The sequence below is a fragment of the Triturus cristatus genome, chromosome 7, assembly GCF_964204655.1.
Source record: "Triturus cristatus chromosome 7, aTriCri1.1, whole genome shotgun sequence".
Lineage (NCBI taxonomy): Eukaryota > Metazoa > Chordata > Amphibia > Caudata > Salamandridae > Triturus > Triturus cristatus.
In genome coordinates this window covers 528,248,863-528,270,114 of record NC_140590.1, presented here as the reverse complement: position 1 = coordinate 528,270,114, position 21,252 = coordinate 528,248,863, and the positions used below count along the sequence as shown (strand labels likewise).

The 21,252-nt window shown below is 47.6% G+C and overlaps 1 protein-coding gene across 6 annotated transcripts in view; it reads left to right on the top strand.

Annotated features, from left to right (window-relative positions):
• METTL23 (methyltransferase 23, arginine) overlaps positions 1 to 21,252 on the top strand; it is a 242,703-nt gene that overhangs the window by 32,071 nt on the left and 189,380 nt on the right. For 3 of the 6 annotated variants that reach the window (XM_085616900.1, XM_085616902.1, XM_085616904.1), the window contains exon 3: positions 11,668 to 11,905. The exons of the other annotated variants lie outside the window; for them this stretch is intronic. In XM_085616900.1, the coding sequence (XP_085473026.1) occupies positions 11,668 to 11,905 (238 nt within the window). The remainder of the gene's footprint in view (positions 1 to 11,667; positions 11,906 to 21,252) is intronic. 6 annotated transcript variants of the gene reach the window in all.

Sequence of the window (21,252 nt, the reverse complement as noted above, 5' to 3'; positions counted from 1 at the left end):
TGTTAACGATACACCTGAATATTTGTTGGGCTGTGAACATGACTCTCCCAAATTGGGGGGTGTGCCAGTACCGGCACTTTTATTTGCCGATGATACCATTCTAATTTCCCAAACACCAAAAGGTTTACAAAGATTATTAGATACCTTTGGGGTTTACTGTGAGTCTAAAGGCCTGGAAATAAACTCGAATAAAACGAAATACATGGCAATTAATCCTCACAAATTCTTTAAAAAGAATCTAACTGTTAAAAATCAGAGATTAGAGTATGTACATAGTTTTAGCACCAGATCTAAGGATGGGAAAAGAGATGGTCCAGTCTCCTGTTTTAATGCTAGGGGGGTTGAGCCAGGGGTGCGGGGGAGGCCACTGGTCAACCATAGTGGTCAAACCTGTGACAGTAGCCTTAATACCGAGGGGAGTACCCCAATCTTTATTCACTTTCTATCTTGGAATATCGCTGGGTTACAGAAAAAACTTCTCCTACCGGAGTGGAACAACTTTATAGACAAGCAAGATATTTGTCTTTTCCAGGAAACCTGGAGTATTGTCCCCCCTTATAAGTCTGGATTTACCACCTACTTCCTCCCAGCTTTACATTCAGGGAAAGGTCGACCAGCGGGGGGGGGGCTCCACATCTGGCTAAACATTGCTTTGAACTGGTCATCTTGTACACAAACTACTCCCTCAAATGACATTTTACATTTATCAGTGACAGGTCCCAAAAATGGGCGAAACCTGGAAATATTTAATGTATATGCAAGAGGGTCTCCTGGGGCACAATTTTCCTCCACTCTAGCAGTCCTAGAGAACGAGCTGTCCAGTATTAATCCCAAATCTGTTGTCATTGTGGCAGGAGATTTTAACTGTACCTACGAACCCCTCTGTTCTGAGGACGTTTTGGGTTTGGGTGAACAGGATAACATATTCTCAATACCCCCTCTTAGCCTAGCCCCCAATAAAGAAGTGGACACAAAGGGCCGTACAATTGAATGTCCTAACCGCGGCGCATAACTTAAGAGCTGTCAAAGGCAGGACGCGCTCGGATAAGTTTGGGGCTAACACATATAACAGGACTAATTCCCAATCCAGGATTGATTACATTTTATTGGATTTACGGCTTTGGCAGGATCTGGCCGATATGGAAATTTTACCATCACAAGATAGTGACCATAATCCGCTGTGCATGCTTCTAAAAAATAATTGGACAACCTTTAGACCCCACACCGAAGCGAAAGTAGTAACAAAGGAAGTAGTGCCCTCAAACTGTAAGCGACGCCTCAAATGGCATAGGGTCTCCTTGGAGGAAGACAAACTGAGTAAAATAAGAGACCTCATAGAGTTGAAAGCTCTGGAAGCTGCCTCGATCGGCCCAATTTTTGAGGGAGCTCAAAGCTCTCCACTCCCACTCTTCTATCATGAAACCATTGAAAAGTTGGGAATGTATTTTACTATAATGGATCATTCCGCTCCTAAAAAGACCCCCAGGCCCTCCAATTCGTGGTATTCGAAGCCATGTAAAATAAAGAGACGCATGCTGACCATAGCCCTCAAAAGCAATGATATCTCTCAGGTTAGACAGGCCAGAAAAGAGTATTCTAGGGCTATTGATCAAGCCAAGCGAATCTGGGAAGAAGCGCGTTGGCAGGATCTCAAATCTGCTTCCTCCTCGAAGGACGCCACATTGTTCTGGAGTCTTATCCACAAAGGTAGTCAAAAGGGTGAGGCGATACCCAACCACATAACGGAACAACAGTGGCATTTACATTTTTCTGATTTAAATAGCGAGGGTGATGCTCCCATGCCTCTGATTACTGAAAATGCGCTGCTACCTCCGTTGGACCCACCATTAGTCGTGACCCATGAGACGGACTATCCAGCTGCCCATTTTAAAATTAATTAAGTTCTTCTCGCCATCAAAGGGTTAGCCCCGGGAAAGGCTGCGGGTCCGGATGCTATTTCTGGCGATCTCCTCCGTCACGAACCCAAAATATGGGCTAATTTTATTTTATCTATTTTAAATCTTGTTGCTGGAGGCCACCCCATCCCGGACTCCTGGAAGGGTGCTGAGGTGATTACCATATATAAAAAGGGGAATAGGGAGGATCCTGCCAACTACAGGCCGTTTAGTTTAATCGACGTAGTCCAGAAGGTAGTTGGCAGGGTCCTCCTTATGAGGGTGAGGTCATGGATGGATGAGGACAATGTGCTTTCGCATTTTCAGGCTAGCTTCAGACAGGGGGTGGGTACGATGGACCAGGTCTTCCGGTTTTACATGACCTACTGGAAAACAGTGGTTATTGGGAAAGGCAGTCTCTATCTGGCCTTCATTGACCTCAAGACCGCGTTTGACCTGGTCCCCCGTGCCAATTTATGGCAGATACTCCATGACATGGGTTTTCCCCCTATGTTACTCGACATCGTCAAGCGCCTCCACGAGGGGAATTATGCAAGAATCAGGTGGGGAAACCAGGGCCAGCTGACACAAAGGATCGCAGTGAACAGGGGCGTACGCCAGGGATGTGTGCTGGCTCCTACACTGTTTTCTCTTTTTATAAATGGGGTAGTGGAACATCTTAAAGCGGCTCCATCTGATGCCCCTTCTCTGGCCGGTGAAAAATCCCCCACCCTCCTCTTTGCTGATGACACCCTCTTGATGTCCAAGTCCCCAAGCGGTCTGCAAAAGTTACTTGACAGATTTAGCCAATTTTGTGAAGCACGGGGCTTAGTGATTAACACATCTAAAACTAAACTCATGGCACTATCCCCCTCGAAACGCTTCAAGAATGACATTACATTGAATGGCATTTTATTGGATATTGTTGATTCCTTTGATTATTTGGGTATTAGGCTCAACAATAAAATGAAATGGAATAGTCATCTAGACAAAATGCTTTTAAATCACAAGAGGGTGGCGGGGGCCATCCTACGTGAACAACGCCTTTCCTTCAGCAGATTGGTCTCTCCAGCTCTAACAGTCTATGATGGGAAAGCTTTGCCCTCAGCCTTATACGGAGCGGAGTTATGGGGGTTCGAGAATGTCTGCGATCTGGAGAAATCCGAGAATAATTTTTTTAAGAAATCTTGTTTCTCTCCCTCTCTCTACCCCTTTGATTCCATAGGATAGCACAATGTCCTGGTAGAGCGGGGTAGGTCGACCGGAGACACGGACTCGGCGTGTCTAACGCAAGGAACTCCTTGCGTAACCTACCAGGAACTGCAATGTGCTATCCTATGGAATTGATAGGGTAGACCGAGTTGCAGGTAAAATACCAGCTACCAAAACGAATGCTTACTGTAATTTGGATATACAGTTTGAATGTAGATAGAATATACTAGGTCCTGACGAATCGCTAGAGTAATCCTCAGTTAGAGCGAGAAACATGTTGACCCCAGATGAGGCAGTGTCTATAACCTAGCACATTGATCTACGGTACTAACACTTTACCTCATATATATTTTTTAACTAGGTAAGGAGGCTTCATAATAAATTAATTGAGAAAGTACTCCCTTCCCTATTTTATCTCCCACCACCTTCCCTTCACCTACATCAGAGTAGAGCCCCTCACTCCCACCGCACCTAACGGCCGTTTGGATAAAAGATCTCCATAAGAGCGCTCCCTAATCAGGAGCCCGTCGGGTATTGCACCAGCCGACTCGACGTGGAGCAGCCCGATGATGAGGCATTACATCCTGATGGGTGCGTGTGGCATGACATCCTGATGGCTGTGTGAGGGCTTCCATATCCAACCTTGTGGCTTCTATACGAACTTTATGCACACCACATGGTCCGTCTCATTCACTTAAGGAACAGCTTCGATACTTCTTTGGTTGTATTATCCTTCTAAACACAGGCAACAAGATCAAATGGCTTAACAAATTAAAACAGCTGGTTATAGAAATCGGGATTCTGGGAGGCATGGTCTAGTCAGATTCCACCTACTAAGCAAAGCATAAGAAAAGCATACTGTAATTGGGTTTGGAATGTGGAAGTTCGAAAAACTAATCATGGGTCCCTCACTGACCATTTCCTAGAGCACAAGCTTGTGGCCAAAATTGAGCTATACCTCGACTTCATACAATCACCACGAGACAGAATGCTCTATATAAGGCTCAGGTTTGGCACACTACCGCTCAACTCTTTTGTAGCAAATTGGAAACGATCAAGAGTGACATCTACCAACTGTCCTAGCTGCCCCGCTCCCCTCGAATCCATTCCCCATTTTCTCTTTGCGTGCCCGGCTTACAAGACGGCAAGAAGAAAATGGCTCAGACCAATTTGCAGGAATTTGGGATTCATGGATTACAGGGTGGCGTTTCGATTTATTTTAACTGACACGTCTCTACTCGCTACAGTTTGTGGGGTAGCCAAATACTTGGGATGTGCCTGGTTGATACGCACCAAAATTATTAACGCCCCTTTGAGCTAGGCCTTTCGAAGCCTAGGTTTCTTGCCCATGCATTTAGGCCACTATATTCTCGGTTTTATATGTATATGTATATATATATATATATATATTGTTTTAACACACCTTTTACTGATACATGATACATAATATGTCAATTTTATACTGATCCTACTTGGTGTACTTTTATGATATTTTATATCGAATAAAGTAATATGACTTGACATAGTTTTAGCTATTTAGGTATTTCTTTGTACACTAAAATGACTTGGAAATCGCAATTGGAGAAGAGCAAGACTATTTGTTATCAAAATTCCTTAACTATTGCTAAACAGCACGCGAGTTCTACATCTAAAGCGGTTTCCCCTGCCCTTGAGGTATACAAACACAGGGCACAATGGGCATGCTTATATGGGGCAGGATTATGGGGCCCTTCGAATAACAATACTCTCGTGCTGGAGGAGAATACATTTTTTAGAAAGCTACTGAGCCTTCTAAAGCGCATGCCGCTAACTCCCATAGTAATGGACCTTAATGAACAAGTTACTTACCTTCGGTAACGATGTATCTGTAAGAAACATTAGTTAGTTAGATTCCTCACCTTAGAATATCCCCAGGCGTCAGGCTGGATCCGGAAAGATTTTTGTAGCAATACCCCTTGCGCGTCGCTAGGCGTCGTCTGCGGCTCCACATCCGTCGTTGGCGTCGTGTGCCGGAATGACGTAGTCGGAGTACTTAGACGCCGCCCTTGCGCGCTGACATCAGTCCTTGTACATAGCTTTCCGCGCCAGGAACGCAGAGCCATGCAAGAGACCGACACTGGTGCCAAAAAATCTAGGGCCCTGAAGAGGATAGCCTTAACCCTAGATGTCAGTTCGCAGAACGGGGAGAATGGGTGGGGCGGTGAGGAATCTAACTAACTAATGTTTCTTACAAATACATCGTTACCGAAGGTAAGTAACTTGTTCATCTGAAAGAAACACGTTAGTTAGATTCCTCACCTTAGAATAGATACCCCAGCAATACCAACCCCGGTGGTGGGTCTGCGATCCAAGATCACTCCAGAAAGTCCTGGAGAACAGAACGGCCAAAGTAGCCATCTCTCTGGACTTGGCTGTCCAGGCAATAGTGCTTGGCAAACGTGTGCAGTGAAGCCCACGTCGCCGCCTGACAGATGTCCTGCAAGGGAACTCCCCGGCCTAGGGCAGTAGTAGCCGCTGTGGCACGGGTGGAATGGGCCCTCAGCCCAACAGGAGGGTCCTTTTTTTGCCAAGGAGTAACAAAGTTTAATACACAACACGACCCACCATGAGATGGTCCGTTTGTGTACCGCTTTCCCCTTCTTAGCTCCTACGTATCCAACAAAAAGTTGGTCGTCCACCTGGAACTGTTTGGTGCGGTCCAAATAAAAGGACAGCTCCCGTTTTGGGTCCAGACGGTGGAGCCTCTCTTCCTCTTTTGAAGGATGCGGAGGCGGAAAGAAGGTGGGCAACGTGACAGATTGCCCGATGTGAAAGGGGGTCACCACTTTTGGTAGAAAGGAAGGACGAGTCCGAAGGACAACCTTGTCCGGATGAACAGAAAGAAAGGGAGGCTTAGATGACAGAGCCTCGAGCTCACTCACCCGTCTAGCCGAGGTGATAGCTACCAGGAAAGCAGTTTTCAGGGTCAGAAGACGGGACAATTGTGAAGAGGCTCAAAAGGAGCGCACATCAGAAAGGTCAGAACAAGATTCAAGTCCCACTGAGGCATTACGAAAGGGACAGGAGGGAACATGTGAGTAATGCCTTTGAGAAAACGTGAAACAACAGGGGACCGGAAAAGAGAAGGCTGATCAGGAAGCCGTAAGAAAGCAGAGATTGCAGCAAGATAACCTTTCAAGGTGCCCAAGGCAGAGCCCTGCTGGGCCAAAGAAAGAAGAAAGAGGAGAACTACAAATTTGTTCCACCGGCAGGCGTATACCGTCTTTGTGGAGGGACGTCTGGCTGCCAGAATGACATCACAGACTTCAGGAGGCAAGTCAAATGGCATCAACTGCCGCCGCTCAATCTCCACGCATGGAGGTGGAGGCTGGACAGGTTCGGGTGAAGGACCGTCCCCTGCTGCTGCGACAGAAGGTCCTCCTGAAGAGGCAGTCATATCGGGGGATCGATGGACATACTGAGTAGCTCGGGATACCAGAACCTTTGTGCCCAATCCGGGGCCACTAAGATAACTTGGGCCCGGTCGCACCTGATCTTCTTCAGCACTCTGGGCAGAAGTGGTATAGGCGGAAAGGCGTACAACAGACCGCAACTCCACTCGCGACGAAAAGCGTCTCCGAGCGAGTGCTGCCTTGGAAATTCCAACGCGCAGAACTGCTGACATTGCGCGTTCTCTTCGGTGACGAATAGATCTAACCAAGGCTCTCCCCACTGCAGAAAGAGACCTTGCGCCACGTCCGAGTTCAGACGCCATTCGTGATCCATCATGCACCGGCGGCTGAGTTCGTCTGCTCTGGCGTTCAGAGAGCCCGCCAGATGTTGAACCACCAGGGTGATGCCCTGGTGTTCCAGCCATATCCAGAGGCGCAGAGCCTCCTGACAAAGGGTCCACGACCCCACCCCGCCCTGTTTGTTGCATTACCACATGGCGGTGGTGTTGTCCGTGAACACCTGCACGACACTTCCCCGGACAGAGGGAAGGAAGGCTTTCAGTGCAAGCCGGATCGCTCTCCGCTCCAAAAGGTTGATATGGAGTTGAGACTCCGACGGAGACCAGAGGCCTCTGATCTCCGCCTCTCCCATATGGTCCCCCCATCCCAGGAGGGACGCGTCCGTCACTACCACGTGCTCCGGTTGGGGTAGGGAGAGGCATCTGCTGCTGACCCAATCGCGGTCCGTGAGCCACCACTGCAACTGGTTCGCAGTGCCCTCCGAGATCAAGACATGGTCGCACAGGTTGCCTCGATGCTCGGCCCACTGAAACTTCAGGTCCCACTGCAGAGCCCGCATTCGCCACCTGGCGTAATGCACCAACAGGATGCAGGAGGCCATCAGCCCCAGAAGCCGCAGCACCAACCTGACCGAAACCCAGGATAGAGGCCGAAAGATGGGAATCAGAGCCTGAATATCCCGGACCCGCTGTTCCGGAGGATAAGCCCGGAACTGCGCCCAATCAAGAACTGCTCCGATGAAGAGAAGCTGCTGGGAGGATCTCGGGTGTGACTTCGGCACGTTGATGGAGAACCCTAGCAAATGCAGGAGGTCGGCCGTAGTCTGGAGGTGGGAGACGACTTGCTGGGGCGAGCCCGCCTTCAACAGCTAGTCGTCGAGATAGGGGAAGACTGGGACCCCTGATCTGCGCAGATGAGCTGCGACCACCGCCATCACTTTCGTGAACACCCGAGGGGCACTGGTGAGGCCGAAGGGGAGCACGGTGAACTGAAAATGCTCCTGACCCACCGTGAACCGCAGGTAACGCCGGTGGGCCGGCAGGACGGGGATGTGAAAATAGGCGTCCTGCAAGTCCAACGCTACCATCCAGTCTCCAGGGTCGAGGGCAGCCAGAACCTGAGCTAGAGTTAGCATCTTGAACCGTTCCTTCCGGAGGAAGGTGTTGACGCTCCTGAGGTCCAAGCTAGGGCGTAGGCCCCCTTTGCCCTTCTTGGGAACCAGAAAGTAGTGGGAATAGCAACCACGGCCTACTTCTGGACCAGGAACGCGCTTGACGGCCTCTTTGGCCAAGAGGGCCGTAACTCCCTCCCGCAGAAGATTCAAGTGATCCTCCGATATACGGTGGCACTGCGGTGGCATGGCTGGAGGGGTCGTCTCGAAGGGGAGGGAGTAGCCTCTTCGGACGATTTGCAGCACCCACCTGTCCGAAGTGATGGAGCGCCAGTGGAGCAGGTGATGGCGAACTCTGCTGCCCTCTGGCGTGGAATGGGCCTGAAAGCTCGGACTAGGAGGGCTTTGAGGCGGATGCTGCCGGGGTGGATGTGGACTGACCGGCACGTTGTCCTCTAGTACCGCCACGGCGGAACCCACGTCCGCGACCGCGTGCAGGTTGGTTCTGCGGCCGGTGGCTAGGCGGATGTGAGGAGGCGCCCCTTCCTTGGCCACGAAAGGGGCGAAAGTCGGAAGTTTGCGGCCGTGGGGCCGAGAGACCCAAGGACGTGGACGTAGCCCGGGAGTCCTTAAAACGAACCAGCGCACTATCCGCCTTCTCACCAAAAAGGCGAGCGCCATCAAAGGGCATATCCATGAGGGTACTCTGGACATCCCCCGAAAAAGACGTGGACCGCAGCCAGGCGTGGCGCCGGAGCGCCACCGTGGTGGAAATCGCCCTACCCAGCGAGTCTGTGGTGTGAAGTCCACACCGTATGGCATGTCGCACTGCATCTCGCCTGTCAGCAAGTGCCTGGGAGAGGCGTGTCCGGGCCTCCTCCGAACACAGGGGCAGCACGTCCTCCACCGCTTCCCACAGAGAGTGGGAAAACGGTCCAAGAGGCAAGCGGTGTTCAAAGACCGCAGGACCAAACTCAGGGAAGAGAACAGTTTCTTACCGAACTGTTCCAGCCTCTTGGATTTCCGATCCGGAGGAGCGGACGGGAAGGAGGATTGGGAAGTGGAGGCCTGGATAACCAGGCTCTCGGGGGTGGGGTGTTGGGACAGGAAACTGGGGTCGCCCGGAGCAGGGCGGTGGCGCCGGGCCACGTTCCGATCCCCAGGGGGAACTGTGGAGGGCTTGGACCAAGTGCCCTGCAGAACGTCGACGAGGGCCTCATTGAACTGCAGCAGAGGCTCTGTGGAGCTTGCTGACGGTTGAAGCACCTCTGTGAGGATATTAGTCCTCACGGCCACAGCAGGCAACTCGAGCCCCAGGGCTTCAGCCGCCTTCGCAGCACCACTGAGAAATCTGCACCTTCCTCCGAGGCTACAGTCGGAGGAGAGATGAAACCAGCGTCCGGTGAAGTGTCCAGACCACTGGCATCCCCCAGTTCGTCTGCCCAGTCCTGTGAAAGTTGGCCTTGGATGGCCATAGGGTCCACAGACCCCTCCCAGTCGCCCCCGTCATCCGATTCCTGATAAACAGGAGGAATGATCAGAGCCGGACGGTAGATGAAACGCTCATCCATCAGCGTCGGGTGCGGCGCCGGGTCCTGACAGGGGCTAAACCGGGGAATGGCGTTGTCCGGAGACGGCGCCGAAGGCGGAACCGGTGTCGGCGCCGGCGGAGGAGGCGTCGTGAGGTCGACCGGCGCCGACAGAGATCCAGGCCTGGATCCCTCGGGGACCTGCGGCGTCGGGACCGAAGTCGTCGACGGCGCCGGGGCCGCCTGCACGCAAAGTCGCCCAGTCGAGAGCCCGTGGGGCCCGAAGGCGCGCCGGCAGGCGTCGACGGCGGAGCCAGGCCCCTCATGGCCGAGAGGAAGGCACTGACCTCCGCCGGAGTCGCATGAGTCCCAGAGACCGGCGGGTATGGAGACGGACGCGGTACCTGCGGCTCCGATGGAGCCGTGCGGGTGGGACCACCCTGACCCTCGACCGAGACGCGCGACCGGCGAGGGGAGTCCGAAGAGCGGTGTCGCCTCTTGGACTTCTTTGATCGCTTCGACTTACCAGAAGACTTCGAACCCGACGAGCGATGATGGTGACTGCGGCTCCGCGACCGGTCCTTGGACCTCCTCCTGGACCGGGACCGTGAGCAGCGCGGAGCCGAGTGCCGAAGCTCGAGAAGCTTACGGGACCGCTCCCGCCTAGCCTTCGAGGTCAATGCCTGACAATCGGGGCACGACTCCGCGTCGTGGTCGGCCCCCAGGCAGTAAAGGCACCGGCGATGGTGGTCCGTCACCGACATCAGTCGATGACAGGAGTCACAGGCTTTAAACCCAGGCATCCTACTGGCACCAGAGTCGAGTCGACAGAAGACCAAAAAGAGTCAAAAAGTTTAGTCAAAAATTGACTAAGGGGTAAGCTCTTCCCGGATCGGCGCTGTCTGGCGCAGAAAAAAAGAAGAACTGACGTCAGCGCGCGAGGGCGGCGTCTAAGTACTCCGACGTCATTCCGGCGCACGACGCCAACGACGGACGCGGAGCCGCAGATGACGCCCAGCGACGCGCAAGGGGTATTGCTACAAAAATCTTTCCGGATCCAGCCTGATGCCTGTGGATATTCTAAGGTGAGGAATCTAACTAACGTGTTTCTTTCAGATATACGCCGAAGTTCAAAAATAATAAAGGACTAATATGGCTGAAACATATTGGTTACTGGTTCTATAAACTAGGACTTAAAAAATGTTGGGAATTTCCAGCTGATTTAACTATGGCTTCTAAAAAACTACTAAAACAAACTTTTTGGGCTCATATCCAAGACAGTTTATCCCATCGCTCAGCATCAGGCACACTAACATTGCGGTTTCTTTGAATGAAACCAACCTGGAGTTCTGAGCTATTTCTAGATGACGTTCAGCCACAGTTGGCAAAATCTCTTTATCTTAAATTTCTATACGGTGTACTACAGATAAAAGCCAACACGTCGAAATGGGCCCATAAAAAAGACAATGAAAGCACTGAGTGTTGTGATTTATGTTCTTTGGGTGTTAAAGAAAATGAATTACATTTACTATTCTTCTGCCAAGCATACATAAAACATAGAAGTAAATGAATCAAACCCATTTGCCGATTACTGGGTATAAGATCTTGTAGCGAGGCAGAAAGAATATTGAGATCAGATACTTCACAACCAGTTGTCTTCAGTGTGAGCAGGTATCTATTTGGCGTGAGTTTAGTAAGTAAAAGGGAAGGCATGACATTTTAATGGTAATGTATCAAGCTTTTCTCCCTGTTTTGCATCTGCACTTTAGGTTGTTCACACCGAACTTACGACCAACATTGCACTAATTTTGTATCATATCAAAGGAACAGTATTAATTGCACAATGCACTCTGTATATATTATTCAGAATGTGATCCAATGGAAACCTTTAATGTTTTATAAAATTGCCTTTTAAATATATTTATTATTTTAAATTGTTAAGAAAGGTCTATATTGGGTACATACTCCCAATATTAAATGTTAAGGTCTATCGGTACCTTTGAGATGTTTTTATTATATGTGCATGTATATCTTTTATGGTTTTTCAAACCAAAATAAAGATTATTCGAAAAAGAGTCATAGTCAAAACTTTCCCTCCTTCCCCCTTCACAATCCTGCACACCCCACCCCGTGTGCCTGAAATATACATGGAAAATTGCACATAATAATTATTTTTCCTTTGTGCTTAGCTTGGAGCAGGTGTGAGTTTGCCAGGTGTTGTTGCGGCAAAATGTGGTGCAGATGTAACATTATCGGACTGCGCAGAGCTCCCTGAATGTCTGGAAAATTGTCGCCGCAGCTGTCAGATGAATAACCTCCAGGGGGTGAAGGTTTTTGGATTCACCTGGGGCGACATATCGCCTGAGCTATTGACACTGCCTCCTGTGGATATTATTCTAGGATCTGACGTATTTTATGAACCTGAAGGTAAGTACTCAATATCATCTCTAGATTTATAAAAAAAAAGGTGTTAATTAACTGGAGGCCACAGAACATTTACTCAGCTTTCTTGACAGCTGTGTAGTGGTAATACTGGTCATGTTTTTAATTACCCAGTTATGTGAGTGACGGATGACATGAGTGATCCAGCCTACAGCTTCCATACTGTTCTAATGTGTTCCGTGCTCAATGTGTAAAATAAATACTTAAAATACGTACAGGAGCCAACCAATTTTCTTATGGGCCCACCTCTGCATCCAGGCCTGCCAATTGGCAAGGTTTCCAGGCACCACGGCTGCCTGGTTTAGATTTCACTATCTAACAATTGCTGACTCTTCATCACTTGCAGGTTCTTTTTCATCCCTGCTTTCACTCTTTCCCTGCATTTTCTTCCTGCTTCTACCTCCCTTTCTCGCTGTCTTTATCTGCGTCATAGTCTAATAATGAAAAAGAAGTCCTGTACCCCACATTACCAACACACTTTACATTCATTTTCACCCAGGAACCAGAACAGCCATCAAACCTACAGAGCTCATGCCGCGTATCACTAATACATGCAGCGACTTGTTAATACACCTTTTCAGGGCTGTGCAACAAGTTTTATACTACAAAGTGAGTATGAAACTGCTGCCCGTTCATTGGTATGCATTGAAGTCAGTCAAAATGTTCTTCTGTCCGGAGGTTTATACCAGCAAGTCAGAGTATGTTTCCTCAAATTCATTAAGATATTCCATATTTTTTAAACAGTCCGCAGGCAGAGAAGACAAGCTATGCAAGGACATAGTCACTCTTCTTTGAGCAACATGGGTAGTGTAAAATGTACTCCCTATTAATGAGTCGAACCTCAGAGAGACCCTACAACCAGATCTCAGGGCTAGGCTCATTGTTTCTTGCAGGCTTCTCGACTAGAGGTTTCTGACTCTTTCTCCAGTTATTCTGCGCTCTCAAGCCAAATGCAGGAAGTCAAGGTTATCAGAGCTCACCATGGCTATTCCAGACGTGGGTCCCTTGCTCGTTGTGCCACAGGATCCAAGCTACACCTCACTGACAATACCTAATAAGGCAGAAATTGGTCTGGGGTTGTGTTCCGTTTTGGATGGCCCTCACCTGGCAGGTCGGGATGGACTGGCCCCATGAGTAGTGGCGGCTCCTCCGCCAAGGTGGAGGAGCGTCACCACCACTGCTGCAGCTGCAAGCTGAATGCAAAAAATAAAATGATAACGTTTGTTATTATCATTTGTCTTTTGCATTCAGCTTGCAGTTGTAGCCAGGCGACCGGGGCTGGGCTCCCCGCTCGTCACAGGGGTAGGAGTGGTGGCAACATCTAAAGTGCGCATGACGCTTTGGCCGGCCGTCTTGGGCAGGCCAAAGCATCATGCGCACTTTGCATGTTCTCCACACAGGCTGTATTACAGCCTGCATGGAGAACATACACAGCCTGCCAGCCCCTGTCTGAGCGCCGAACCACGGCGCTGAGACCAATCACAACGCTGCTATGGCAGCGTTGGGATTGGCCGGGAGATTCTTGGAGGCTGTGTGCTTCCTGCCGTGCAGAGCGGACGTAGAAAGAAGAGGCTCCAGTTGGCGGTAAAAAGTTGTCTTTTTTTTTTAATGATTTCCCACCCTCCCTCCAACCCCCAACCCCTTGGCCCACTGCTCCTGGTCAGTATGCAGCCACTTCTGCCCACAAGGAGCAGGATCAGTATAGATTTGCATGTGGTGGGCCTCTGTCTAGAGTGGCACAGTGGGGGGAAAATGATGGGTTGGAATGCTACCTGAGGGATTGCCAGTGGGTAGACTATTTGCAAGCATTCCACCCATCCATCACCTTCTGTGTGTTTTACGTAATTGAGTAGATCATTGGTCCTACTCTGTCAAATAAAAAAGGAAAGACTGAAATTGCTCTTTAACAGAGTCATGTAAACGAAAGTTAAAAACTGCTGATCTTTCCCTCAACTGTCCAAAGAGCCGGTGAAGAATGTGTGAAGTGCCTCTCATACTATGTGAGAACAATTACAATGCCTTAACACTCAACACAACACCACACCCCACACTAGTGGACTTGCCCATGGACTACAGAAGTTCTCAACAACCTTAAGAGCTATTTAGCCTTAATGTCAGAGAATGTTCTGGACTTGATATTTTACGCATGGGACTCGTCACAGGGAGAGTGTCCTCAGTGTTGATGTTGTACATGAACCGCTGTGTCAGGCCTGAGATCAGTGAAAACAAACCTGAGAATTGCCTCAGCGCATCCTGCTTTCCTTTTGCCATGAATGTGTCAGATATGGAGAGAGCTGAACAGCTTTTCTGAGCCATCCTTTGGATTTACTTAGTTCAGACCTCACTGCCATTCTGTTTTACACTGGTTACTAGGATTGCAGCCATCTCTACACAACGGTGGTATAGCTTAAGCCTGTTAACAATATGCAGCTTAGAGTTTTCACAGCGAGGTCCCAGGTCAATTAAGTTATTAATTTCACCGATGTTCTTTCCAATAGTAAATAGTTCTATCTGTTTATCCCTAGAACCTATACAGGTTGCCTTACCTGGACTTCTCATCTTTTGTGCAGCCCGTCTAGTTATACGATTTCTGCAGCAGCTTCTACCTCACCCAAACATTGCTTTTCCCTCTATGCATTCGCGGGGTCATCACGCACTTCGGCCATTCCTCCACATAATCTGCAGGAGACCTCAGGTTAATTATCCACCCCTCTTTCACCAACATAGCAGACCACAGACAGGGTGGCTGTGCACGAGTTCAAATGGGCTACAGCCCACACCCCTCTGTGACACTGATAGGCACAAAACTAAGCATGGAAGGTGACTGCCTCACTTCCTCTTTAATTATTGCTCCAAAACCCCAAACATGCTCTTTATAGTTACTTTAAATCTCTCAGTCTGCCTGGTGTTTTGAAGTAAAACCTGTAAGTTACACTAATGTCCTCCTACATGGCCTTCATATAGCTTAGAAACCACATCTCCACATAACACAACTTGCAATGCCAATCGGGGCATCGGCTATCACAAGGATAGTAAGGCTCCTCAATACAACTGCATTCTGGTAGTCCTAATAAGCTAACCACTCTATTCAAAGAATTTGTAAAGGGAAAAAGGGGACCAACTATACCAGCCTCTACCCCCTCAAAAGATACTCCTACCACTTACCCTCTCAAAAGATACACCTACCACTGTAATTTACACTGGGATCACCTTCACCCTCTAGACCTACCACTCATTTAGCAAATAGGACTGGAGCAATAGGAGTGCTCACTTTCTATGCACATTTTAGGTCATAACAAATAAGGGGAAAACACCTCTCCATAGTCTTTTAATTCTGAGGTGTCCAAACAAAGGAACCACGTGGGCAAGTTTTATCAGAATGTTCTGATGTGCCCAGGTAACTAATAGTTCAAATGGTTCATTGTAGCATAGCCCACCCTTGTACACAACTTTGATACAACAAAAATCCTTGCCATGGTCTCGTGCTAATGCAACTCTTCCTAAGTAGGACACACTGAATGTGCTTTAGCAAAGTCAGCATTGTAAGAACAAACAACTTCAAGCAAAGTCTTGAAGGTACTCTTGGTGAAGAGCCTGGCCCACCACTGGCAGCTATGTCTCCTCTATAGAGGTTGACAACTCATACTGGGGCAAGTTCACATCTGATGTACCCTGATCTGCCCCAGACACCTCTTGGATTCAAGGTGAAAGCATCCTCTTACCTCAAATCTGCTGTGGTGGTTGTCTGTTCTCTTGTGATAGCAGCCTTCTCTAGCCCTTAGCTTCTAATGACATTCCCTAAAAGGCAATCTATACTGATGTATTCCCGTAGCCAACGTGTGACCTCTCTGATCTTGCCATCTATTTTCAACTCCACACTTGTGACACAGTGACAGACTGTAAGGTTCCCCCCTGCAATTTGTGTTGTTCTCTATCATATGCTTCCCACAGAAAACACCATCAGGCTCTCTATTGCTCTCTCCTCGTGTGTTTTCTTCCAAGCGCCCACCACTTTCTGTCCTTTAAACAGCATTGGCAAAGTCAATAGGTTCGAAAGGTAAAACCTATTGGCTTTGACAATGCGTGATTTTATTTTTTGCGGAACTCTACTGTCAAGACATGCCCTGAGCCAGGAAACAACAGTTGCCTATTAATGGTAAGCCAGTTGCAGTTCAGCACTTTGGATGTGTGCAGCAGAGACACCTCTGCATGTAGCTGCAGTGGAGGCTACACGTAGTGGGCGAGGGGTCAAACCCACTGTGGTGGAGGGCAGAGGCACATGGGACTCTTTCAAGGTTTCAGCTTTGTTGGCAGTGGGCTCTTAGGTGCTGCAGCGCTCGCTGCAGTACATGGGCCCGCCCACTGCTTCTCTACGTCACCTAGATAACAAAAAAATGCAACCAAGCCTTGCTGTAGTCTTCTGTCTTGAAGTAGGAGTTACAGGTTAAAATCATCAACCTGTGGTTCAATGTAAATTATCTATTTCATGAATGAGGCATTCTGTGTGCGAACTTTGAGCTTTGGCCATGCCTTTGATCCGTCACTATGCAAGCATTGCTTCTCTCTGCCCATAATCTGTGTATTTCCCACATACTAATAAATAGGTTGCCACAGATATATTAATCAAAATTGGGGTAGTAATAGAATACTGGGTTACTATGCACATAAGTGGCTGAAAAGCTGATTGATTAGGAGTCGTAGATATTTACTGGGGGAGGTCAGAACAGAACAACTTGAGTCGCTTGAAGATGTGATCTTTTACACATGGTGGCCAGATTCTGTCAGGACCGGAGGCTTCAGCTTATGCATTATCTTCTCTGCTTTATTAACCATAGCAGCCATTTAACACAAAAATAGAGATAGGGGACAGTAAGTATTCAGACTGCTCAGAGAAAAGAACTTCAAGTACCATGAAACTTACAACATTCAACAGTCACTGTGCTGATGGCCAGATAAACAGTTGGATAATCATGAAATGTGTCTGTTTGCTGCTCAGCGGCCATGTTAAGTATTATTATCATTTTCTATTGAATATTCCCAGGGACATTCTAGGATTTCTGGGGCCCTGGGCAGAATTGGAGGCCCCTGTAACATCGCAGGAAATGACATCACTGAAAGTGACATCAATTGACTATTCATTTTCTGGCATTGTTAAAGCAGCTTTATAAGAAGCTGCTTACCTAGTGTGGATATCACTAAAATGGCTAATATATATTAACTGTAATAAAATAAGTACATGTATTTAAAGATGATTTAGGTGGAAATATATTACATTAATCAAACTGGGTCAAAAGCTAGGCCTAGGTATCTTAAAAACCGATATGATTACGCCATTGTTCACTAATTGTTTCCAGCTCAGTGCATGATAAACATTCAAAGACAGATTGTCCCAAACCTACATAGCGGGACTTGAAGTGACTCTCCAGCCTTCCCTTCACACAAGTTCAAGATAAGGCTTCGTTTTCAGCAGGTATTTAGGTATCAATGTAAAGGAATGCATGCAAGATCAGGAGAGTGACCTGCTAGTACTGCAGCAAACAACAGAGAGAACAGATTGCAAAGCTTTAGGACAGGAGACTGCACAAATGTCATACATGGGTGGGGTAGCTAATATATTGACAGGCAGAAGCAACAGAGGCAGGCCCACACCTGCACACTGAGTGTCTAAACACAGCAATTTCTCTCAGCAAAGAGCTGAACTAACTTAAAGATGTACAGGAGAGATTGCTAAAAAGGGATAAGAATATTTGGCCATGGGAAAAAGACTGCTAAAAGTTACACTGGAAGACCATCACTTAAGAGACTAGTAGTATATTAAAGCAACAAAACACGAGGGACTTACTATAGTACACTCTGTGCAATTTACACCTATATGGAAAGGAAATATAAAATAGGTAGGTTGGGGGTGGTGCTTGACTTGCAAAGTAAAGCTATGGTAACCAAGAGATTTACAGTTTAAGAAATTTGAAGTTGCAAATCCCTAAAATCTGAGAAGACTCTTGCCAGATTGCACAAGGACCACAACTGTACCACTTGACTCCTATTTAGCTTAGTAAGTAATAATCAAATTGCATCTGTCATCGGGTAAATTGATTGGATATTGGTTAAAGAGATAATTGAATGCAAGACCATTTCCATCATCCACGGGTCACTCCAGTCACCCCTCAGGCTACTTAACCAAACACTTTTGCCCTTCCAGACTCCAGTGCAAGATTTGCCTCTCTGAAACGACTCGATAGGCTCAATGATTGGCAGATCACTCTATTGCATTGATGTACTTTATGGAATTCCCTCATCACCTCTCCTCCTCAGCCCTCCGTGCAGCCTTTTTCTCTTGTATACTCCTCCTCGCCTCCCCATTAGGCCAATTTTAACTTTGCTCATGAAAAGCATTAGTTTTCCCAGGCCTCACTTTCACTCCCTGAGGTTTTGGAGTATTTGTTGTAGGGGAGGAGGTATACATTATACTGTGCTTGCCCAGGCCAGCCCATTGCCATTCTCCTAATGATAATGAGCCTGTTGGCTTTGTGAGCACAGTCAGACTGACTCTGTGCACAACACCCCTAGGGCAGCAGCAGTTTTTTACCACTGTGCTCCAAAGGCCAAGCCAGCCCAATCAAGGAGCTCAGGTTATCCACAGTAATAAATATAATTGTCCTACCAGCTGGCCCTGGCCATAGGCCAATCGCTCAACTATAGGTAGGTTCTCCACCTTTCCTATCTGAGCCTAGACCCCTTCCCTGGACCTCACAGCCCTTAAGTCTTGCAAGGTGGCCTACTGTCCGTTATCCCTTTGCAGGACACTTTGCACAAACACAGACATTAAAAGAAGTTTGTTGGATATTAGAGAACTATTAGTTGCAGAATACATGTTTATAACCACCTTCTTCAATTAGTCTGTTTTAAAAGCATAGCTAGGCTGGCTGGATATTGTGCCTATAGGGTATGATTAATGTGACATACTGTATTTGAGTTCCAATACTTTTATCACCTCCTTAGGTAAGCTTTGACTACTCGCTATGGGTACCTTTGGAGAGACAAGTTTCCAAAAGGAATAGCTCTTATCCAAATGAAATAAAATAGTCTTAAGTTCTGAAACCGCAATGTTAAACAACAGCATCCACCTCAGACGCTGCCAATCAATCATGCATAGCCCCTGACCCAAAGTAAAGCTCTCACAATATACTTCTGCCTTTTTCCCATTATATAAAATATTGTGGGATTTGTTGTAGAAAAAGGCAGAAAAGAGATGTCAGAAGATGCTGAGATGTTTTGGGCCTTCTGAAGGTTTTTTGAGCAGAGGAACGACCACAGTTTTTTCGTTTTTTACATTGGTAGGAACCAGTATGAGGCAGGCGAGATATTGCGAAGGAAGGTCAGGGCAGGAGCTACAGTCTTTTGATCTCCTGTCAGCACATGGGCAGGAAAGGTTCCAACTGGAAGCAACATTTAATAGAATTGTCAAGAGTAGTAATAGAGTACACAGAGAGCAGGTTGGAATTCCGCAGACACATTGAGGATGGTTTGAGATCACTTCCCTTTGTGAAGGATGACACGTGCATCTTAAAAAGAAAAACATTTTTTTTTCTATTTCTTTACATGGAAAATAAAGAGATAGGGAATTGCAAATTTTGGCATAAGGCGTAACGCAATTATCATTAGACACCAGTTCAAAGCCATTTTTACCTCTCCTCCAGCCTCTTAATTTTTTGTTGATTCTGCCCATTCACCTCTCCCCTCTATGTTGTACTTTTCAACTCATTTCTCGCACAGCCTTTTACCTACCTTTGCTGGTTCAGCACTTATATCGACTTCAACCCTTCATTATTTCCTCTTCACCTCTCTTCTCTCCCCAAGCATCTTACCACCTCTCTCTGATTCTGCCACTCTTACATCAGTCCTTCCTTTCTAGTTTTGACCTCTCATCTTGACCTCTCTGTTTCTGTCTGGGCCTGCCTCTCTTTCATTCATATCTCCCTTTCCTTCACCTCTCTGCTCTCCACCCAGCCTTTTATATTCTTTGCTGGTTCTGCCATCCTAAATCTACCAATCCCTTTTCCTTCTCCGCTTTCCTTTTATCCTCTCTTGCTGGTTCTGCCTGCTACATATACTTCTCCCTTCCTCCTTCTCACTTTCCTCTTACCTTTTCTTGCTGATTCTGCTTCTCTTACATCGTCTAATACCCTGATTGACTCTTCATCTCTCACCAAGCCTTTAACATTTTCTTGCTCTTAACTAAGATCCTCCTCTTCCCTTCTTTCTCACTCTCCCGCCAACTTCTTACTATCTCTTGATTGTGCTGCCCTCTTCCATCCACATCTCACCACTGTCTGTCTCTTTCCACTGTGCTTATGTTCCCTTGCTGGTTCCGCCTCTCTCTTAGATCCAGGATGTACGTTGTACAGACAGGTCATGCATTTGATGTATTAGACTATTATTTTGATCCATGTATTATAAGAATATAGCCCGCATACAGGGTACACATGTACCCTGATGTGCCCCTTAATACACCAATATCATTATCATCAGGGCTAGGACAGAAATGTTTCTCAGTTTATGGTTAAAAAGTATTTCTTTAAAAAAAATACTTCTCAATGGGGTGATGTAATCTGATGTACTAAGGTGAAATTCTTCTTTGAGTTAAAGAAATATGCTTTTTGGAATTTTGATGAGCCCTTCTAATATTCTAAAATAATGTTTGTTGCCTGATTTACATGCCAAATAATTTTAAGGCTTGACTTTTGCATGGGCTGTTGGAGCCTTTCGACCCTTGTCTATGCGCTGGCTTTGCTCTCCCTGTTAATTTGTTGGCTTGCCCACCTCTACTTTAGCGGTGGGCAGTAGACTCCACTCCTCCGGCGGAGTTCGTGGAAATTTTGCCCAATTGCCGCATGGTGTAGTTTTTTAGGTCTCGCTCTCGAGACCTATTGTCGCCAAGATACCTCTCAAGGGAGACAGACCGGGGCACGCGCAGCGATTGGGGTCGGGGTCTGTGGACGCGCTTCTGAGACGCGCTTGCGCAGACGCACACACAGACACACACGCGCGCGCACACACCAGGCTCACTGTAGAAGTTCTCTTACCTTCTTGATAGAAACGGTGGCTTCTCCCTTCCGACATGTCTGTTGGACTCTACCCCTGACCCGCACTCACTTACAGGTTACCCTGCAGTGGGGCTCGCAGGGGTGGCAGCGTATGGGCTTTTAACTGTGCACAGTGTACCCATCTCTTCGTTAGATGGCGTCGGAAGCAAGTGTATCAGAAGCGATTGGCTCCCAGGTCCCATGGAAATGAAGAGCATAGACTGATCGCTGCCAAGAAGCGCAACATCT